The sequence below is a fragment of the Cebus imitator genome, unplaced genomic scaffold (genome assembly GCF_001604975.1).
Source record: "Cebus imitator isolate Cc_AM_T3 unplaced genomic scaffold, Cebus_imitator-1.0 Scaffold101, whole genome shotgun sequence".
In the NCBI taxonomy this organism is placed as follows: Eukaryota; Metazoa; Chordata; class Mammalia; order Primates; family Cebidae; genus Cebus; species Cebus imitator.
In genome coordinates, this window is record NW_016107416.1 from 5036838 (window position 1) to 5058051 (window position 21214).

Here is a 21214-nt window from a genome sequence, read left to right on the forward strand (position 1 = left end):
GATTCAGAGACAGCAGCGACACCAATACACAACTAATTATAATAAGGCTAACTGTGATAAATGCTGAAAGAGGGTTTTAAAATGCTGTATGATCACAGAGAAGGCAGCCATGAGAAAATAATGTTGTAGCTGGGACAATAGAACAGACCCTCTTTGTCACCCAGTATTTCCAGACACTTGCAATGAAATCATTAGATTCAATTATGAAGTACAATTTAACTGTGCAGCAAATTAAAAGCGACTTTTAAACATTTAAATTCTTAATCCCATCAATAATACATGATATTTTTGCTGCTAACTAGAGAGAAATTTAAGACTCAGGGAAAATTTTCATTTAAAGTCTAAGGGATTTTCCAAACAATGACTGTGTTTTCTGTTATAGTTTCTTTCTCCAAAGCTGACAGGATACAGTTGAAAAGTTTAGGGCAAAACTTTCTGGGAAAATAGCAATTAAGTCAGGCAGATAACTTTGGATCATAAATTTATATTACTGAAGATCTATTCTGCAGATACATACAAAATTTATTTAAATATTTTAAGTTATAAACTACAATCTTAGTAGCCCAGAATATTTGGCCATAATATTTCTATACTTATAAGCGGCTTACAAACTATCCGTTTGTATATAGTACTATACTACTCTCTCTATATATATATGGAGAGAGAGAGTAATATAGTACTGATAGGGTTTGGCTGTGTCCCCCGCCCCGCAACCTCATCTTGAATTGTAGCTCTCACAATTCCCATGGGTCATGGGAGGGACCCAGTGGGAGATATTTGAGTCATGAGGGCAGATCTTTCCCATGCTGTTCTCATGATAGTGAATAAGTTTCATAAGATCTGATGGTTTTGTAAGTTCTCCTTATAAAGAAGAACTTTATCGAGACCCCTTCCCCAGCCATGTAAAACTGCGAGTCCATTAAACCTCTTTTTCTTTATAAATCTCTCAATCTTGGGTATTTCATTATCTGCAGTGTGAAAACAGACTAATACAAGCACCATAATAAAAAAAGGTGGAGCAAATTGAATTTATGTTACAGTTTTGAAAACCTAAAGAAGCCAACTAGGGTGACCAAAGGCCAGTTTTCCCCCATCTATTGACATAGATACAGCAGACGCCAGACAGCCAGAAAGAGTAAATTCCATTTACATACAAGTTACTTACACTTTAAACTTCTCAGGTTAGTGATTATCCCAAAACTTCATTAATCTGCATTCTCTTCTGAACACTCCGCTAGTCAGGAGGGAAATGGGGAAAGGGGAGAATCAGGAAGAAATAAGAAACACTTCCAAGTGCCAGGCACATGGTGAACTTTCAGGAATGTGGATTCAATGAATGAGGTCAGGTCACAGCTAATATTACTTCATTGTACTTCCTCAGTATGTCAAGGGTTACAGGATGAAAACTGCAGCAGAGAAGGGTGGTCTTCAAGTGATGTCCCTCCCTCTACAAAAAAAAAAAAAGAAAAATCTGTTCAGTTAATGTAGAGCAAATTAAAGGATTAGTATATTTTCGAAAGGTTTGCAGCCAACAGGTTCAAACCAAAAGCATTTGCTGCTTTACTCTCGATCAAGCAGAAAATTCAATTAACCGTAACACACCTGTTCTTCTGAGCATTCTGGCCCATCCAGGTTATATAGCATTGATTAAAAGTCTCTACTCTCTGTCTAGGGTTCCAGGTGGAATTGAGGAGTTAAAAGAAGCTGTGTTTATGTTTTTCAAGAGCTACTAGTGGTGTGTGCATGTGAAGACTGCATAAGTATCTCTTTGCTCTCACATCTCTCCTGTCTCAAGTGTGGATGACTGTTACTGTTATTCCTAACAATTGTTATTTATGTTCCAGCCACACTCTTCTAGTAGCTTTTGTGGTATTAAGTCATTTAGCCTTCTTCCTGTGGGGTAGGTACTATTATATCTCTCATATACAGGTAACAGAAAGGTTAAATAATTTGTCCATGGTACAAAATTAGAAAGTGGCAGAGCTCAGTTTCTATCCCAGGCTGTCTGCTCCCCACATCACCTTGCTTTTCCGTTCTGAAATAGCACAGTGTTCACATACCCATCAACACCTGCAGGTCTGCTCTGAAAAAGGCTTTGCTTCAGTGGAACTGTCTGGGCGAGGAGGATGCTGCCTCCCATGAAGATCTTAAGGCAGAAATATAAATGTAAATTTTGCTCATTAAAACCATAATTAATTTATTGAAAGTGAATTGTTATTATTTCAGGGATGAATGCATATTGGAATATGCTGATTATTTTAATGAACCAAGAGCCTCTTCTGGGATACTTCCCTTGTATTATTTGCAAGCAGGTCACTGTAGATTTTCTAAGAGTGGGAATGAAAAGATTGCTGCTCATTTTCAAGTTTTGCTTTATTAAAAATGCAAAGGAGGCTGGGCACTCTGGCTCACTCCTGTATTCCCAGCACTTTGAGAGGCCAAGGTGGGCGGACTGCAAGGTCAAGAGATCGAGATCATCCTGGGGCCAACATGGTGAAACCCCGTGTCTTCTAAAAATACAAAAATTAGCAGTGGCGGCCACCTGTAGTCCCAGTTACTCGGGAGGCTGAGGCAGGTTCACTGCCAGCCATTGCCTGAACCCGGGAGGCGGAGGTTATAGTGAGCCAAGATTGAGCCACTGTACTCCAGCTTGTGTGATACAGTGAGACTTTGTCTCAAAAAAAACGCAAAAGAAAATGTGTGCTGTACAATGTATTCTGGGAGTTGATAAGACAATTATCTTTGTTTAAGAAAGGCCTAACATCATCTGTTTACGACTCACTGTTCTTCTAGGTAGTCATTTCTTGCAATACAGATGTCAGCTACCGGGAGTAGTTTGTGTGGATGCTGTGCCTACACAATGTAGGAAGATTATAACATCTCCAATGTAATTGTTATGTTTAACATTTAGAACCATTTATGTAGGTTTTCTCTCCTGTGTTCCACTGTATCCCATATTTAATCTCCTCAAGACTTACGGAAGAAAAGCTGCCAGAATTTGATTTAATTTTTTTCTTCATATGTTATAGGGTCTGAGATTTCATTGTTCATATTTCTACATTGCAGGAAAGATGAGCAAAGACATACTGACCCAGGTTATGAATTAAAGTAGTGCATACCTAAATACTTCTCTTTAGGTCTCATCATCAATTCCATTCATTCATAATCAGTGTGAGTTTCCCATTGCTGCTGTGACAAATAACCATATATTTGGTATCTACAAAACAACAAATATTTATTCTCTTAACATTTTGGAGTTAAGATAATTAGTTATTCTCTTAACTAATTCTGAAGTTAGTTTCATTGGGCTATAATCCACTGGGCTGATTCCTTTTGCAGACTTGATATCATTGGCTTTCACTTGACTGCCTGTATTCCTGGCTCATGGCTCCTTCCACCATTTTTAAAAAGCACCTCTCCAGTCTCTGCTTCCATTGTCACTTGGTCTTCTCTCTCAGACCCTGCTTTGTCTGTTTCCATCATCACGTTATTGATTGCCTACTGTCTCCCAGGCACTATGTGAGATATTAGGGTTCTAGCAATAGACAAGGCAAATAAGGTCCCTGCTTCCATGAAGCTTCCATTCTTGTAAACAGATAAATAAAAAAGATAAATCAAGTAATGATAGGAGTATGAAGAAAATAAACTAGTGAAATGTGATAGAAAGATGGGACTGGGAAGAATGCCTAAGATGTCAAGATCCAATCTCAGTAAAGAGCCAGTTACAAGAAGCGGGTTTCAGGCAGAAAGAACTGCAAGAGCTAATCAGGCCTGAGGCAAAAAAAAAAAAAAAAAAAGCTTTGTAATTGGAGTTGAATAACTAAGGGAGAGCAGACATAAGCCAGAGTCACAGAGGAAGCAGTGACCGAGTAGATAGCCTCGCCGATCATTGCAGGGAGGTTAGATTTTATCTAAGTGTTAAAGGAAGACATGGAAGTGTTATAGGCAGAGAAGCAGTTAAAAAATGACTGTTCAAGAGATTGTTCGACTGCTGTTTAATGACTAGATTCTCCATGAAGGGAGGAGATATCTAGCCACATCCTTCCTCCTTTTTAAAAAGTATGTTTCCTTACTGCAGTTACATCGAGTCTGAATCAAATCTAAATCTTGGGTAGTAATGTACGTCATTGAAGAATGTTTCCACACATCTAGAAACTCAGACCTCCACAGTACCCTAATAGCCACAATAAAAAATGTCGATCCCTCCCTTCTTTCGAACACTTTTTGGATTGGTTAGCAATTTGCAGTTCCAACAGTAGATAAAACAAGTCTATTTTCAAACATGAAGAGATTTCTTATGGTAGTTACATGCAAAACCTGGAGCAAAGGGCCACTAGGTGGGCCAAGGAATGGGGAGCCAGCTGAGTGATGGAATGCCATGGTCCAGACTGAGAATAGGTACTGCAAAGAATAGGCTTAGCTTATGTCTATTGGTCTTGGTGGAGGGACAAATGAGGGTAGATCAGACAGTAAGCTCCCATGTACAAATAGCCATTGCCTGTCCTAACAAATGAAACATCCTCATTGTAGTTCTCAAGGCCATGAGCATATAGCATATGGTCCTCTATAAAAGCCTCCTTCATACTCCTCTTCACCCAGGTTTGAACCAATGGCCATGGTAGAACATTTCTCCTCAACATCCAGTGGAGTAGGAATGAGATCATTCCTGCTAGTTATCTTGTCCCCTAACTACACAACAGTCTTTGACAGAATTACCATAGACACAGCAGACATCATCAGGATCAGCTTGTCAGTCCTTCTCTGATGGCTGCTTAGCAGAGATTGGCTAAGGTAGTTATTGGCCCTGCCCATGCTGTGTCCTCATTGTGTGTGTGGTAGAGGGAAGAAGGCCAGATGATCAGGATGCTCACCTCAGGCTTGGGCCCCTGTTAAGGAAGACCTTCTCACTACCCTTTTGGAGGTAGGAGGGGACCTTAGTTTGCAGACCTGATGGACAAGCCTGTGGTTCTTCCACCTGATACTCATGTGTCCCTGGTCCTTTTCATTTAGCCTAGTTCAGTTCTGAGTACCTAGTAAATATTCAGTAAATGTTGGAATCAAACCATATTGGCCGACATGACCCATTTCTTGGCATATGTCTGGACTTGTGGGAATATTCTATATGCTTCTCCAGAACAATACCATCTTAAGAAGCCAAAAATCACAAGCCTAATAAGCACCATAGAAAATACTATGGTTTGCATATGTTCATTGCAACCCTATTCACAGTAGGGTTCACAACATGGAATCACATTTACAACATGGAATCAACATACATGTCCATCAATGGCAGACTGGATAAAGAAAATGTGGTACACATACACCATGGAATACTCTGTCTGCAGCCATAAAAAAGAACAGGATCTTGTTATTTGCAAGAGCCTGGATGGAAATGGAGGCCATTATCCTTAGCAAACTAACACAAGAGCAGAAAACCACCACAAGAGCAAATACCACATGTTCTCACTTATAAGTGAGAGCTAAATGATGACAACACATGGACACATAGAGAGGAACAACACACACTGGGGACTTTTGGAAGACGGAGGGAGAGAGGAGGGAGAGGATCAGGAAAAATGACTAATGGGTACTAAGCTTCATACCTGGGTCATGAAATAATCTGTACAAAAAAGGCCCATAACACAGATTTACCTATGTAACAAACCTGCACTTGTACCCCTGTACTTAAAAGTTTAAAAAAAATTCTGTCGTTAAATATAATATTTTCGTGGACATGTTTTAAGTCTTCTGCATGAATAGGATAGGAGGGAAAAGACTATACCCTCTGGGTCTTTTAAAACTCTCTGTGATGCAGAGAATGTGACTTTTCAGAATATTAGTTCCCCACACCTTTGGACTAGATGGAAACCTCAGGTATGAAGGGTCTGTGTTTATCCCTATCCTAGGTATAGTCATGGTTCTATATGTAAGGTGGTTTTTCCAGGCTCTATGGAAGTTGGTTTTACCTCTGGAGCTCTTCATAATCCCAGAGCTCTTTCAATGAAGATTCTCTGTAACCTGGGGATGAGTGTCCAGGGCCTTGGGAAGTCTGGCATTCAGGGCCAAGAAAACAAAGGAAATAGAGCAGCACATGCTGCGTAGACAGCCTGTGATTTCCATGCTTCAGCACATTTTCATGTGAGTCAGCTTTGAGAAACAAAGATTAAAGATGTGTCCAGGAGAGCACCAGCCAGGTGTGAAATTCTGGGTGACAGAATGGAAAGAAAAGAAAGGTCTGAAGGGAAAGGAAAGGAAATGTAGCTAATTTCCATTTATTCTCTATTTTTCCTGTTTCCTCTTCAGGAAGTTTACGTAGCTTACAATACCCCAAACATTCAACAGAAGGGGTTGATCCTCATTCTTTTCCATATGATGATAAGCACCACCATGCCAAGGGCCTATCATTTATTTTTCAGATATAACCTTTGGCAGTCCCTAAGATTAAATGATGCTGTGCTCCAGAAAATTTTAATACAGAAAATGTACTTTGCTTTCTGCTTTGGTCTATGCTACAAAAAGTGGGCACAGATAAACTGGGGGAATATAAATAAAATAAAGGCTATTTCTTGCCACTTACAAATGTCATTAACAGTAAGAATAAAGCACATCAGCAAGTTACAAATTTTATCCGACCAGCAGGGCTCCCTCAAGGGCAGATTCTTAGAGCTCTTTCTTCAGTGTTAGCTTGGTCAGCAGCCTAAGGAACATCATTTAATGCCTTCAATGCTAATGACATATTTTGTAGGGGGACTGTCTAGGATTGTTATAAAGGAACTAGTTGTTATCAGAGAATATCATAAGCACTCTGTAGGTTGTTCCCCATTACTTCCCCACTTCTCTTTGGGGCTAATTTTCTAAGGAAAGCTAAAAACGTTTACTAAGCATTTCTGAGAAACTTGTCCACATTATGAGAATACAAATTACAGGAACTCAGTGCATTAGCAATGGGGAAGGCTTAATGGGTCTGAGAAAGGTATAAATTTAGGGAAAATGTAAATTGCAGTGGTTGGAGAACCTTCAAGGGCAGTTCTCTTGAAATGGCAGCGTTTAGTAGCAATGGAAAGATACTAAAGAATCTTGCCATTTGGCATTGTAAAAACTGCAACTCATCAGTAGGAACTGCAAATCCCATTAGTTTGGAATATGAAATAGAATCAGTGTAAACACACACACACACGCACTTTTGATATGGGGAATGTGCTTGGTTCCAGGCCATGGAGGATATGAAAGTCTTTTCTGTGGTCATCCCACCCAAGCAAAGAGCCTTTTAACTTTTCAGGATTCTCTAGAATTAGAATGTTCTGAGCCCACACTTGACTCTCAGAAGCTTCCCAAACTCTGTTGCCTTGACCTAGCTTAATGTGCATGTAGGATTTAGATAAAAACAACATCAACATACTTTTTCCTCCATGATCTTTGACAAACCATGGGCTATGTAAGCACAATATCCACACACTGGATTCTGCAAACCATGAAGAACTCACCGTGTTGTGTGTGCAAAGCGGAAACCATAAACAAAGAGTCAATTAATTACATTTAAAAAATTGCGTGTCAGTATAGTAGAGTATCAAATTTACCATACTGAAATAAATGTGTTTATTTTTTACGTATTTATATCAAGAAAAGTGATAAATTATCCCATCAATCTAGTTCCCTTACAATGTCAGATCTGGTTTAGTCTGACAAAAAAAATGGGCAGTACAGAAGGAGATCATTTAGGAAATATTATAGACACTAGACAGGAATGAGGCAATGGTGAAAAATATTAATGCAGTTAAACTAGTTTTGTTGAAAAGATGAAACATATTGCACGTGACACTGTATTGGCTGGTCAGTATAATAATTTTGATAATACTACTACTACTAATGAAAAACTCATATTGTTTCTGACCTGTTATAGCTTGCAGCTTTAAATCTGCATTGATAGGGAAAAGCCGAAGAAACTGAGCCCCTGTTCTCTGGAACAAAGGATAATTGTAGTGACCTAATTGTACCTTCTATTACAAAAGCAGAAATGATAGTCAGGCAAATTATCTCTGCTGTCAATAAAGAAAGCTATACAGCAGGTAGTTCATAATCTCTTTTAATGATACTACTTCTTTTACCCCAAAGCTCTCTGAGAACAACCTTTCCTGACCTCGACTACTGTCACCACTATAGGGAGCAAACCTCCTCTTTATTCTCCATTCATCCCTGACTCTGTTGTTTGGGTTCATACAGTAGCAACAAAGAGAATTTCACTGCCTACAACTTCCTAGTACTGGCCACGTCAATCAGAACTATACTATTGTGGACACATTCTGCATGAGACAAATCAAGAAATAGTGTAGAAAAGTAACAAAATGTTCTAAGTTTTTGAGGGGTATAAAGTATGAAACACTAATCAATAATTGTTTAATGAATTATAAAAGGCAAATAAGAAAATATATATGCAACTTATACCACAGACAAAGTGCTAATATTGCTCCTATTCAAATGCCTTGGAAAAATCAAGGGGGGAAAATGGCCAACAACCTGATAGTAAAATCAGCAAAAGATATGGACGGCTCACAGAAGAGGAAATGAAATTGGCCCTTAAGCATATGAAAAAACACTCAGCATCACATAATAAGAGATAGGCTAATTAAAACTTCACTGAAATATGACTTCTCACCTACATTTATCAAATGTCCCAAAGTTTGACAATGTGCTCGTTGATGAGACTGTAGAGAAACAGGCAGGCATCCTCTTACATTGCAGGTGGCAATACAAAATAAAAGAAATGTAGAGGGAAATTTGTCATAATCTAGAAAAAGTGTATGTGTGTTTCTCTTTGACCCAGCAATCCTACTTGTATGAATTCATCCCAAAGCCACAGTGGTAACAATATGGACTGACATTTGCACAAAATTTTTTATTATGACATTATTTGGAATAGCAAAAAATCAGAAATACCCAAATGTTCACAAATGCACAACTCATTAAATAAATAAAAGCATTTCCACACAGTAGAATACTATGAAACATTTAAAAAACAAGAAAGATATCTAAAGAAAGTATAGTGCCTATAATTTTTTTGCTAATATGAAATGTCCTTCTATCTATTACTGTTTGAAAAAGCAAAGTATAGAAAAATATGGATATTATGCTACCTTTTGTATAAGAAAGAAGGGATTGAAATACATAAACATGCTTGCTTTAAAAAAAACAAATATATTGCATGGGATGGAGAAGACAGAGAAGAAAGCTATACATTATAACTATACTTTGCTATATTTAAATTTGGAAAAATATGCCTTACATATTTTTTATTGCCTTACATATTTAGCAAATTAAATAAAAAGTAAAACACAATCTCTAAAAACTGAAAACAAACCAAATGAATAACCTAACTGTGAAACAAATTGGTTGCATAGCCATTCATAAAAAAGAAATACTTCGAGTGACATTAGAATACACATTTTGATTATACATATTTAGTATAATATGTTCTAGCAAAAAATAGAGCAATGAAGACATCTTAAACTTTAATAATCATACTGTTAGTGATTGCTGTGATCTGAATGTTTTTGTTCCCTACAGCAAATTTATATGTTGAAATCTAATCACCAATGTGATAGTATTCGGAGGTGGGGCATTTGGGAGGTGAAGCAGTCATTAATGGGATTAGTATCTGTATAAAAGTGGCCCCAGAGGCTGAGTGTAGGGCTCACACCTGTAATCCCAACATTTTGGGAAGCCAAGACAGGTTAATACTCAACATAAACCTGGAACTACTTGTTTGTTGTAAAGCAAGGAAGCTATCAAAGGCAAAAGGGTTAAGTCAGAAGAACAAAGGAGCTCATATAAAGCAGTGTCTTGACTAAATATGGACAACATGTGCAAGAAAAAAGTATAAGGAATGCTTTTTAGGAATGAAAATCCTAAATATGTTATTACAAATGTGTATTATATATTATGGACTTATATAAAAAACCATACATTTATAATTATGTTCACAATCCCTTATTCCCCAAAAAATGTTCCTAATAACTCATTTGCCACAATTGGAAGTATCTAAGACACTAACTCCTGACTCTGAAAGTTAGCAATGAAAAATAAATATTTAAGCATTTATTCAGATTTCCCTGTACTAAGTATATCTCACCATAATCAAAACGCCAAAATTGTTGAAAGATTTTCTTTACAGAAGAATTCCAGCTAATAATTTTTTCTTAAATGACCTTCAAAATGACCATTGTGCAACCCCTAATGAAATAATTAATTCAGGCAAAAATCATCAATGAAAGAAAGAATTAGATGAAAGATTGATGGGAGAACTTTACAATGGAGACATCAGTTTGTCACCTCAGCATTACTAAAGACAATCAGATATTTAGGATGGAGAAGACAGGGGTAAAAGCTATGTAACTCTACTTTGTTATGTTAAATTTGGAAAAATATACATTTTACGTATTTATTAAAGTCATATTAATATGACATGATTTGAAGCACATATCCTTCCTTTAAGGTATTTGTATTAGTTTCATAGGGCCACTGGTTAACAGATTACCATTGGTAGTTTTATAGCACATTTATTCACTTACTGCTCTGGAGACTGGAAGTCTGAAGTCAAGGTGTCAGCAGAGTTGCTTCTTAACCAGAGGCTGTGAGAGAAGATCTGTTCCAAATTCCTCTGTCCTAGTATCCCTTGGCTGCCAGGAATCCTGGGTGTTTCTTAGCTTATAGACACATGGCTCCAATTTCTGCCTCTGCCTTCACATTGCCTTCTCTGGCTCTTCTCTTCTGTTTATGTCTTCTTTACAAGAACATTTGTCATCAGATGTAGAGCCCATATGGATAATCCAAGATAATCTTACAACAACAACTTAAAGTTAACTACACATATAAAGACACTGTGTCCAAATAGGATTGCATCAACAGGTTCTAGTGGACATAAATTTTCCCTCGACATGTAAGTGAGGACCCTGCGGAACTCACTTATATGAAAGGTCAGCCCTCTATGTTTATCAACTAAACCTGATTTATCAGGTTTAGCTGAAAGAAAGCCATGTATAAGTGAACCCATGTAGTTGAAACCCTGTTGTTCAAGGGTCAACTGTCTGTTTTAGGAAGCCACTATTCAACCTACAAAAGTACTCTTTCCCAAAAATGTTGAACCTGAATCTAAGCCTCCATGTTGTTCAAGGGTCAACTGTCTATTTTAGGGAGCCACCATGTAACCTACCAGAATATTCCCCCCCCAAAAATGTTGAACCTGAATATAAGTAAGCCTCCAGCTGCACTGTCCAATATGGTAGACATTAGTCACATTGAAATTTAATTTTTTAATATTTTTTGAGACAGAGTCTGCTCTGTCACCCAGGCTGGAGCGCAGTGGCACGATCTCAGCTCATTGCAACTCCTGCCTCCTGGGTTCAAGCAGTTCTTCTGCCTCAGCCTCCCGAATAGCTGGAACTACTGATGTGCGCCACCATGCCCAGCTGATTTTTTGTATTTTTAGTAAAGATGGGGTTTCACCATGTTAGCCAGGATGGTCTTGATCTCATGACCTCATGATCCACTTGCCTTGGCCTCCCAAAGTGCTGGGATTACAGGTATGAGCCGCCATGCCAGGCCCTAAATTTTAATATTTAAAATTTTGTACCTTAGTCATACTAGCCACATTTCAAGAGTTCAGTAACCATGTGTAGCTAGCAGCTGCCATATTTAATAATACATATTACATAATATAAACTGCCTCCAAAAACTCTTAGTACCTCCTCCTGTTTCACTTTATAGTAAAAACATATTTTTTTCATAAAATGCCAATTTGTAGGCCAGCCTTTGATGTTGATAATAAAAATCATTCTTATTGATCCATAAACACATCCTCTAAAGACTAGACAACTTGTTTTACATCTATTACAAGTTTCTGCATTCATCATTCAACAAATTTTGGAAGTGTTTAGGTTACTTGAGAAGGGGTATGTTTGCTTAAGTAATTTACATACTTTCCCAGCAATTATGTTCTCTTAATTTGTTATCATAATAACTGTTTTTAGATAATGCATTTAAAAGAGAATTATACGTAACTAAACTTATAAATAATTAACCTAAATTTGTTAGTTTATAAAAGGTATAAATAGTATAATAGGCATTTTTGTCTTTTCTTTTTACGTTTAAAGTTTTTTTTAAAATTGAGGTATAATTTACATAAAGTGAAATGCTTAGATCTTAATAAATGGAAGAATATTCTCTATTCTTTTTTTATGAATGTATGTCAAGATACAGAACATTTCTAGCACCCAAGGATGTTCCCTCATATCTTTCCCAATTCATAAGTAAAAGCCTGATGTAGACAACTGAAATTATATAGTAAATCCTTTTTTGCTGTCCAACTTCTATCACTAGGATGATAATTTTAAGATTCATCCCTGCTTTTGGGTATTTTTGTGCTTTATTTCTTGTTATTGCTGATTTATGTTTTGTTGTGTGCATAAACCATAGTTTGATTACCGATTCTCCTGGTGATAAACAGCTAAATTATGTCTACTTTTTGCTATGATGAATAAAGCTGCTACTGAACATTCTTCATGGATTTGGGTAAACATATGTTGTTGTTTCTCTTCTCAATTCACCTGAGGTGAATCACTGGGTCCTAACATCAGTGAAAGTCTAGTGAAAGAACTCCTAGACCTTTTTTCAAAGGGATTATGCCATTGTAGACTTCCACCAGCAGTGTATGAAACTTCCGCATGCTCCCTATCCTTTCCAACATTTGGCTTTGTCATTCTTTTTTACTTTAGTAAGGTCATCTCATTGTTGTTTTAATTTGCATTTCCCTGATGATTTGTGGTATATTTTTCATTTGCCTATTGGGCATTTCTAGTTCTTATTTGTTTTTCCATTGAATTATAATTACTTGTTTATGTTTCCCTTGATAGTAAGTAAGAGACTATTTTTTTTATTTCTAATGTATAGTATAGTGTCAGTAAAATATTGAATAAATGAATCTGTCAACCAATCATTAGCAGGAAGAATATTCACATGATGGACTCAAGGAGCTCATAGTCTAGTTATGGAAGCAGAAAATCTAGAATGAACCATTAAAAGTTGTTACTTTGTTTTGTTTTCTGCAAAGTAATATATAACAGTCACATATTAATAGAGAATTTGTTGGATGTATGAGTGGAAGAGGAGTTGAAGAACTGTTAAGAATTGTTAAGGTCATTGTGGAGCCAATGATGAATAAGTTAAGTCCTTATGCCAGAGAAAACTAGACTTAAATATTTGATTAATGGAACATGAGTAATATTGGGGAAAGCAGTTGATTTAAAGGGACCAAATAAAAGTTCAGTGAATAGTAATTTGAAGAAAATTGTCATAACTAAGTTTACAAAGGGGTCATGAGAAATCAGATTTACAAGACAAAAGATGCCTGTTGGTACAGGGTATTTAATATTTTAAAAAACATTTTTATTCACTACAACTTGTAGTTGTTAGGAACTTTTTAAATATTTTTTTATTTTTTTAAAATTTTCTTAGGGAGGGTGGGATGGGGGTGAGAATTGAAAAACTGCTTATTGAGTATCATGTTCACTATTTGCATGATGAGTTCACTAAAAGCCCAAATGTCAGCATTATGCAGTATACTCGTGTAACAAACCTGCACATGTACCCCCTGAATCAAAAACTAAGTTAAATTTATTTTTTGAATTATCTTAAAATACAGAAAATGCAAATAGTATATAAAGTATAAAAGCTACTTTCTAATTCCACTCTCTAGGTGCAGCCACTTACAAATTTTTTGTGCATTCCAGACATTTTGTATGTATATGCAAGGATATAGATTATATCATATAAATAATTATATATGCGGTACCCTCACCCATATACATAATCGTATTTCTTTTTGGTATAGTAGTATGACCCTATGTTTTACAGCTGTGTATGATTTTTCTATAGTCCCCTGTTAATGTATATGTAGACTGTTTCCCACCTTTTACAATTATAATGCACTTTGTGTGTTTTTCTTTTTGAGGATATCTGGGATCCTTTAATTATAATAAAGAAATTGATTACATTTACATTTATTTCCCTAATCTAAATTTGGTCAACTTATTTTTTTTGTTACTTTCTTTTTTACTGCTTCATCTCTTTTCTATTTTCTACTATATGGTTAGGGTTTATTTTGTATATTTCTCCCCTGCTGAAAATTTGGGTTTTAGTGGTTTCTTTGCCATAATATTTAATATATTCAAACCTCTGTTTCTTGATGTATCAATTTTAGACAGTAACTACTGATGCCTGCTTTATAAAGTGAGAAGATAAAGAAGGGTAAAAATAAAGATAGGGTACTCACTCCTAAATTACTTTCTTATTAACTTGTGATTTTTATTAGTGATTTTTTAGTATTTTATATTGTCAGAGTTTATAATACTTACATATTTTTATATAATTATTGTTTCCACAGATATTTAGTCTTACTTTTATATTTAAATGAATGTGTTGCTTACCTCCACACCTGTTGTTCCACAGCTTCACCACTGTCTTAGTCCATTGTTGCTGCTATAACAAAAACCTGAGACAGGATAATTTATAAAGAAAAGAAATTTATTTTCTCATAGTTCAAGAGACTGAGAAGTCTAAGATCAAGGTGCCAGCAAGTGTGGTAATGCCCTGCTGTTCGTAGATGGTACTGTCTAGGTTTCCTCATTTGGCAGAAGAATGCAACAATGGAAGAGCAAAGAGGGACCTTAGTTCCTTCTCTCTAGCCTGTTTGTAAGATGCTAATCTTTTCATGACGGCTTAGTCACTTCCCAAAAGGCTCCACCCCTTAATACCACCATGATGGAGATTGTATTTCAGCACAGGAATTTTGGGAGATGTTACAACCATAGCAACCATGTTGAATTCTTCATTTGGATGTAGTTCTTAGTTTGCTGTTTTTTATTATTAATAAGTTTTTCCAGATGGGTCAATAAGTCCCATATTTCCTCTGTGTTTGCAAATATTTCAGAGTGTTTTTCTTTTATCTTTATTTATGTTAGATGCCAGCATGAGTTTGCCTGCCTTTGTTGATTACTTGGTATTCTTCCTTCTTGAGGCAACACTGAGGCTTACTATATGCAGTAAGCTCTAATATTTTCTTTTACTGTATTTAAGTGTTACCATTAAATTAATATCATCTTCTACAGAAATTTTTTTAATTTTTTAAAAATCTGTGCTAAAATATAGTGTTAAATAACATGGGCATAGTGATCTAAGGTTACCAGCGGCTTCAGTTCTACATAATCTCTGAAAATACCCTTTTGCCATATTTGCTGGGTATGCTGTCCTGGGGGCTTGTTTCTGTGGGTTTCTGTTTTGGGAGAGCTAGTTAGTCTGAGATCAGCCTGCTTAGTGAATCACCTAGATTATTGGTCTTATTTTGATGAGCCTGGGTTTATATATCTTTGCCAATTCTTCCTATTAGATACAAAGCAGATTTACACTCTCTCTTCTCAGTATTTCACCTCCATGGTTTGTTCTTTTTTTGGGGGGGGAGGGTGGGGGTGGTTTGGTTTTTTTTTTTTTTTTTTGAGGTAGGAGACCTGCTCAGGGAAGATATCTCTCTTCTATCTCTGCCTCTCCTCCATTCTGAAGTTGGATCCCCACAAAGAGTTACCCTACAATTCCAGGGTCCTATTCCTATCCTTAGACTGTAAGCGAAAGTTTATTGACTGTACCCCTCTAAACTCCCTCCCTTATTTTCAGTGAAATGTATACATGGCTGGAGATGCCGGCATATGTCAACTATGTATGCACTCCCTTTTGGGGCTGAGTCCAAATTTTATTGCAAGTCATGAGATTATGGTCATTTTCTAATTCCATTGTAGATAGAATTTTTTCCCCAATTTCTCAAGTGTTTGTTCATATAGAGTTTCAGGGAGGGAAACAGAGTCACATACTTGACTTCATCATTTATTATGACCTCTTATTAGAGATCCTCAATTTGACAGACACAACAGAAATACTCTTTAAGGAAGATTATTCCAGAACCTTTTAAGGTATATATTAAAGTGGCATGAGGTGACATACCAAAAACTCTCAGAATAATCTAGGCCAGTACAATCTCTGTAGTGATGGAATTAGTATCTATTTGTATTTCCAATATAGTAGTTACTAGCCATATATAGTTACTGAGCACTTGAAATGTGGTTTGTGAAACTGATAAATTGATTTGATATGAATTATTTCAAATTTAATTTTATAGGGACACATTCAGCTAATGGCCATTCTATTGGTCAGTGCAGATCTGGGCAATATAAAAGCCTGAACATTAGACTGTGGTGAAAGAAATGGAAATAAAAGAGGATACCCAAGAGGTGTTATGGAAAAAAAAAAAAAAAGAAACAGCAATGTTTCCATAGAGGAAAAGAGAAAGAGGAGATTTAAACAATTCAAAGGCAGTTTGCTCAGAAGAATGGGGAAACTGTTAGGACTATCAAAAAAAAAAAAAAAAAAAAAAAAAAAAAAGAGCTCTTTTTGAAAAATAAATATTTTAACAGGTTGAGTTCCCAGTGGCAAGGAACCCTGTAAGTGGAAATGACTATAAACAATTAGAATTCTCACATGAATTGGGTGGGGGTGAGGGTCAAAGCTAAAAAAAAAAAAAATCTTTTTTCTGGACACTGCTGTCTGTTCTCTTCTGCCACCATACACTCCTTTACAGAGACCGCCTTGTCCTCCGCAACATGGAGCAACACTGATATGTATATAATAATGATTGTTCAGAGAAATTACTATTTTGCCTACTGAATGATTAATATGAAATTAGTTACTGAAACAGTGGTGCAAAGTATTGAAGAGAAACAGTTTTGTTTTAGAAAGGAAAAATACACGATAAAATACTCTTTGGCATACACATAGTACTTTTCATCCGAGATTCTCCACATACTCAGCAAGTTTAATTAATGAGAAAACCTCTAAGAAAGAGAAGTGATGAAATGGGGAACACAGATGCAAGTGTTCTATTTTTGTGATTTTTGAAAATCAAGCTTAGTATTTTCCTCTTCCATTAATGCACAAGTGTAGCCCCTTGAGGCAGCCATGCGATATTCATCTTTCTGCTGAATGATTTCTCTTGAAGGTATCTCACTTATGAGGGATAGTAACCACACAGAATTCTACTCCCTAACTTTATTGATGTCCTTTGCTCTATTTGCAATGGAAATCCATCCCTATCATCAGAGTGCAGCAAGCATTCTCTGATAATCAAGTCTGCACTGTCCCTGGAAAGATTGTTTTTTGCAGAATGGAGCAGGTTATCTTCTTTATCAAAAATTACTCAAAACAAACATCCGTGAATCTAGGACTAACATGCATTGAAAGGAAATAGGCAAGGCCCCTTAACGGGTACCCTACTGTGTAATCTTCCTTTCATCTTAATTCAGAATCCCTTGGAAATTCAAGTTGCCATATGCAAAAATATAAATTTTTCTAATTACTTATGTGTAGGGCACAGGTTTGGCCTAGTCAAAGCAATATGCAATAATGTATCCTGCCATTTATTTTCACCTGTTGGAACTTGAGGATAGGTGCTGGGGTTTCGTTTTGGTTTTGGTTTTGGTCTTATGCATTCTTACTCTTTTTTGTTTTGTTTTTTGCTTTTTGCTTCCCAATTCAAATTGCCCAATTTCTTTTCTCCTAATTACTCAAAACAAATAAAAAATAAAAATGCTGTTCTGCCAAAAGAGAAAATGCCTTGGAAAATCATGGCTTCTAAAGATTTTTTACAAAGGGTTTGATGTTTTGCAAAATAAAACTAGCTTCCATGTGCAAAACAGCTGTTTTGGTTTGAATGGGGGAAGATACTGATGGGTTTCAGTTGTTTTTTAATTCATCCAGGCCTTCTATATGTCTCCAGGCGTAAGTCATCCACGTCTAGCCCACAGCCCTCTTACGCTCTCCGGGCCCCGGACATCAGGTTTGTCCCTATCTTTTCTTGACTTTCCTTAGCCACCTGAGCCTTCATTGTCTTACCCTCTCCTCCTGTACACAGTGCCCCTTGTTTGTCCCGTGACAAGGTTTACACTCTTTTCTCTTCAGTGCTGAAGACCTCCTCACACCATGGAGATCACCATTGTCCAGGAAGAGGCCATACTGACCTTTCCATTTTAATACATTACTGAGAATTTAGGAGAGCTGATCTAATACTTTCCCAATTAAATGTCAAATTCTCAAAATTCAGATGGATTTGGAATCTACCTAAGTATATTTTTCTGCTTTCATTCCTAGTAGACAGTGCAGTGGCACTGATTAGCACTAGCATTTTGTAATATCACTTAAGGCTTTAGCACTGTGGAATTCTGCCAGTAATGGTGTTTAATTCACTTATATGTGCCAATTCATCTCTGTCAGGAACCTATTAATTTCTTCACTATTTTACTCTGTCCCTAGCCCCTATGTAATGAGACACAGTGATCCCCATTTGTATAACCAAAAAACTTAGAATCTCTTATAAATTACCCCTGATCCCACTGCTTTTAGTGACCAGAAAGCCTCTGTATTTCTTTTTCATATTTAAATCAATTTTCTTCACAAGTTCTTTTCTTTAAAAGAATACACTGGAACTCTAGGGCACTAAATTAGTGAAGTCATAGAAAAACTGTAGGATTTTGATGGGTTCGTTAACATGCATCCCGGTCCCAAGAAAGACTTCCATAATATCAAACCAAAGATGCACTGTTCCCACAAGTACATGTCATCTGTGGGGAGAGAATGTTAATGAAAATCAGCCTCTGAAGCTACTATTAGCCTAGTCATCAGTGGGCAAGATCTCAAAATACCCATAGCATTGCTATCAAAGTAAAGACCCTGTAACAAATATAGATCAGATATATAAAATTAATCCTCTTATGCTGTTGGCATTTCTGCATGCTGTGATCTTTAGTAAGCAGGAAATGACAGCTAAGTGACAAGGAAGAGTTAACATGAATTCAAGAGAGCATTTTATTGTATTAGCATATGAAACTCACGTACATCTTTGCTACTTGTTCTGTATTTTTCAGGATTGGAGCAAAACATCAGGAGCTAAGGGAAAAGCAGGCAAGAGGTCTTCTTGATTATGCTACTGGTGCAATTGGATCGGTGCACGATATGGATGATGATGAAATGGACCCTAATTATGCCAGAGTGAACCACTTTCGGGAACCATGCACATCAGCAAATGTCTTTAGATCTCCATCTCCCCCTCGAGCTGGACCATTTGGTTACCCTCGGGATGGCCGTCCACTGTCTCCAGAAAGAGACCACCTAGAGGGTCTCTATGCCAAGGTCAACAAGCCATATCATCCACTGGGTCCAGTTGACAGGTAATAAACTTATGGAAAGATAAATGTAGCTTTAATTCAGTATGTTTCAAATAATCTTTACTGCTGAAGCAGGTAAAAATATCTCCTTCCATCGATTAAAATTGAAATGACTCGGTACCTTACACAACTGCCATCCTTTGACCGATCTGTGAGATATCCAGTATCAAAAATAAAACAATAGCCTGTTGTAAGGTGGCATGAATGAATAGTAGTAGCAGAGTTCAGGATGCAACAGGGAGCCATTTTTGAAGGAATATTGTGACAGGCATCTCATGATAAGAACTTTGAAGGAATATTGTCCTTTCTCCTAAGGGCCCAATTGTAAAAGATTTATTCAGGAAGATGGCATGGCACATGGAAGTGGAGAGTCAGGAAAGAGAAAATGATAGCTTCCAAGCAGGTGTAATTGAAGTGGGAATTACACATAGCTGCAGAGGGGCAGGGGCCTTTGAAAAGTAAAATGGGGATTTTGTACTCAAGGGAAAGGTGACCCTGTATAGATAATCATGGATGATCAGAGGTAGAAAAAGAGATAATCTTGGCAATAGGAGTTTGATGAAGTAGAGAAAGATAAGAGGTGACAAGGCCAAGGACCTTTAGGTTTAGCAGCTAAGGAGAGATAATAAGACCATCTGTCAGCACAACTGAAGTAGGTAGAGAACAAGATGATTCCAACCCCACCTCCTGCCAAAAGTAAAATGCTTCATCTCTTGAAAGACTGATGTAAGAGAGTTTTAGTCAATATACATTGTTAGGTGACCCTTGCAATTATACATGCAAGGAATGAGTTGACTGATCTTGGACTAATCTGACTATAGCTTGAAGTCTGGAGGGAGGTGGTGAGGAAGAAGAGGAGCAGGCACAGAGAGCTCTCATTCTATATGAAGAAAAGACTTGTTTTCCAGACTTCTTAGGGTTCTGACAACCACCCAGTCCCTATTAGTAACCACCCTTAGTGTGATAGCATGATATATTACGTATGTTTACCATTTACATTTCCCCAGCTGGGTGATATTATGCACTTTCAATTAGGTTGGGGAGAGGAAGGGAAATCATGGCATTTTTATGCAGACTGTAAAGTGTAGCTTCACAAGACTGATTACCTTTCAGAGCCTTTCCAATAACCAAGTGGGAAGGAAGGAGCAATTTTTAATCCTTACTGTCAGGCTTCCAGGTTGATAATATTAAAGAAAGATGGTCAAGTTTTTCTTTGGGACAAAATGAAAATATAAATTTTTATGATGGTGATATAGCCATAATAACTAAACTGCTAATTCAAAGACTTGATTAAGAGTTGGATTTTTCTCCCAAGTCTTCATAGAGGATTGAATTTTATTATATAAATAATAACACCAGGCATGAGTCTCTTCTGGCCCAAACCATAGTCAATCTTACTTTCCCTAAATTAGATAGGTCTTCATAACAGTCCTCTTTGCATATTCCATAGCTAGAATCCCAACACAGAGAGACTGTTTATAGGAACCTCCCCAGCCAGTATGTTCCAATACTAATTCCATGGAAATAAATATGAGGCATTTTATAAAAAAAAAGATTCATAAGTCAAATACATATGGGGAATTCTAGGTTAAGCCACAAGGAATGGGTTTTCTTTCTTTCTTTTATTCTTTTTTTTTTTTTGAGACAGAGTCTCACTTTGTCACCCAGATTGGAGTACAGTGGCACAGCCTCTGTACTGCAACCTCTGACCCATGGGTTCAAGCAATTCTCCTGCCTCAGCCTCCAGAGTCGCTGGGATTACAGGCAACTGCCACTGCCCCCAGCTAATTTTTGTATTTTTAGTAGAGATGGGGTTTCACCATCTTGGGCAGGCTGGTCTTGAACTCCTGACCTCATGATCCGCCCACCTCAGCCTCCCAAAGTGCTGGGATTACAGGCAT

General features: G+C 37.0%; 1 protein-coding gene across 1 annotated transcript in view; it reads left to right on the plus strand.

The window, feature by feature from the left end:
• PARD3B (par-3 family cell polarity regulator beta) overlaps positions 1–21214 on the plus strand; it is a 1123121-nt gene that overhangs the window by 897091 nt on the left and 204816 nt on the right. Inside the window, exon 20 of the mRNA XM_017536909.2 lies at positions 19014–19316. Coding sequence (XP_017392398.1) covers positions 19014–19316 — 303 coding nt within the window. The remainder of the gene's footprint in view (positions 1–19013; positions 19317–21214) is intronic.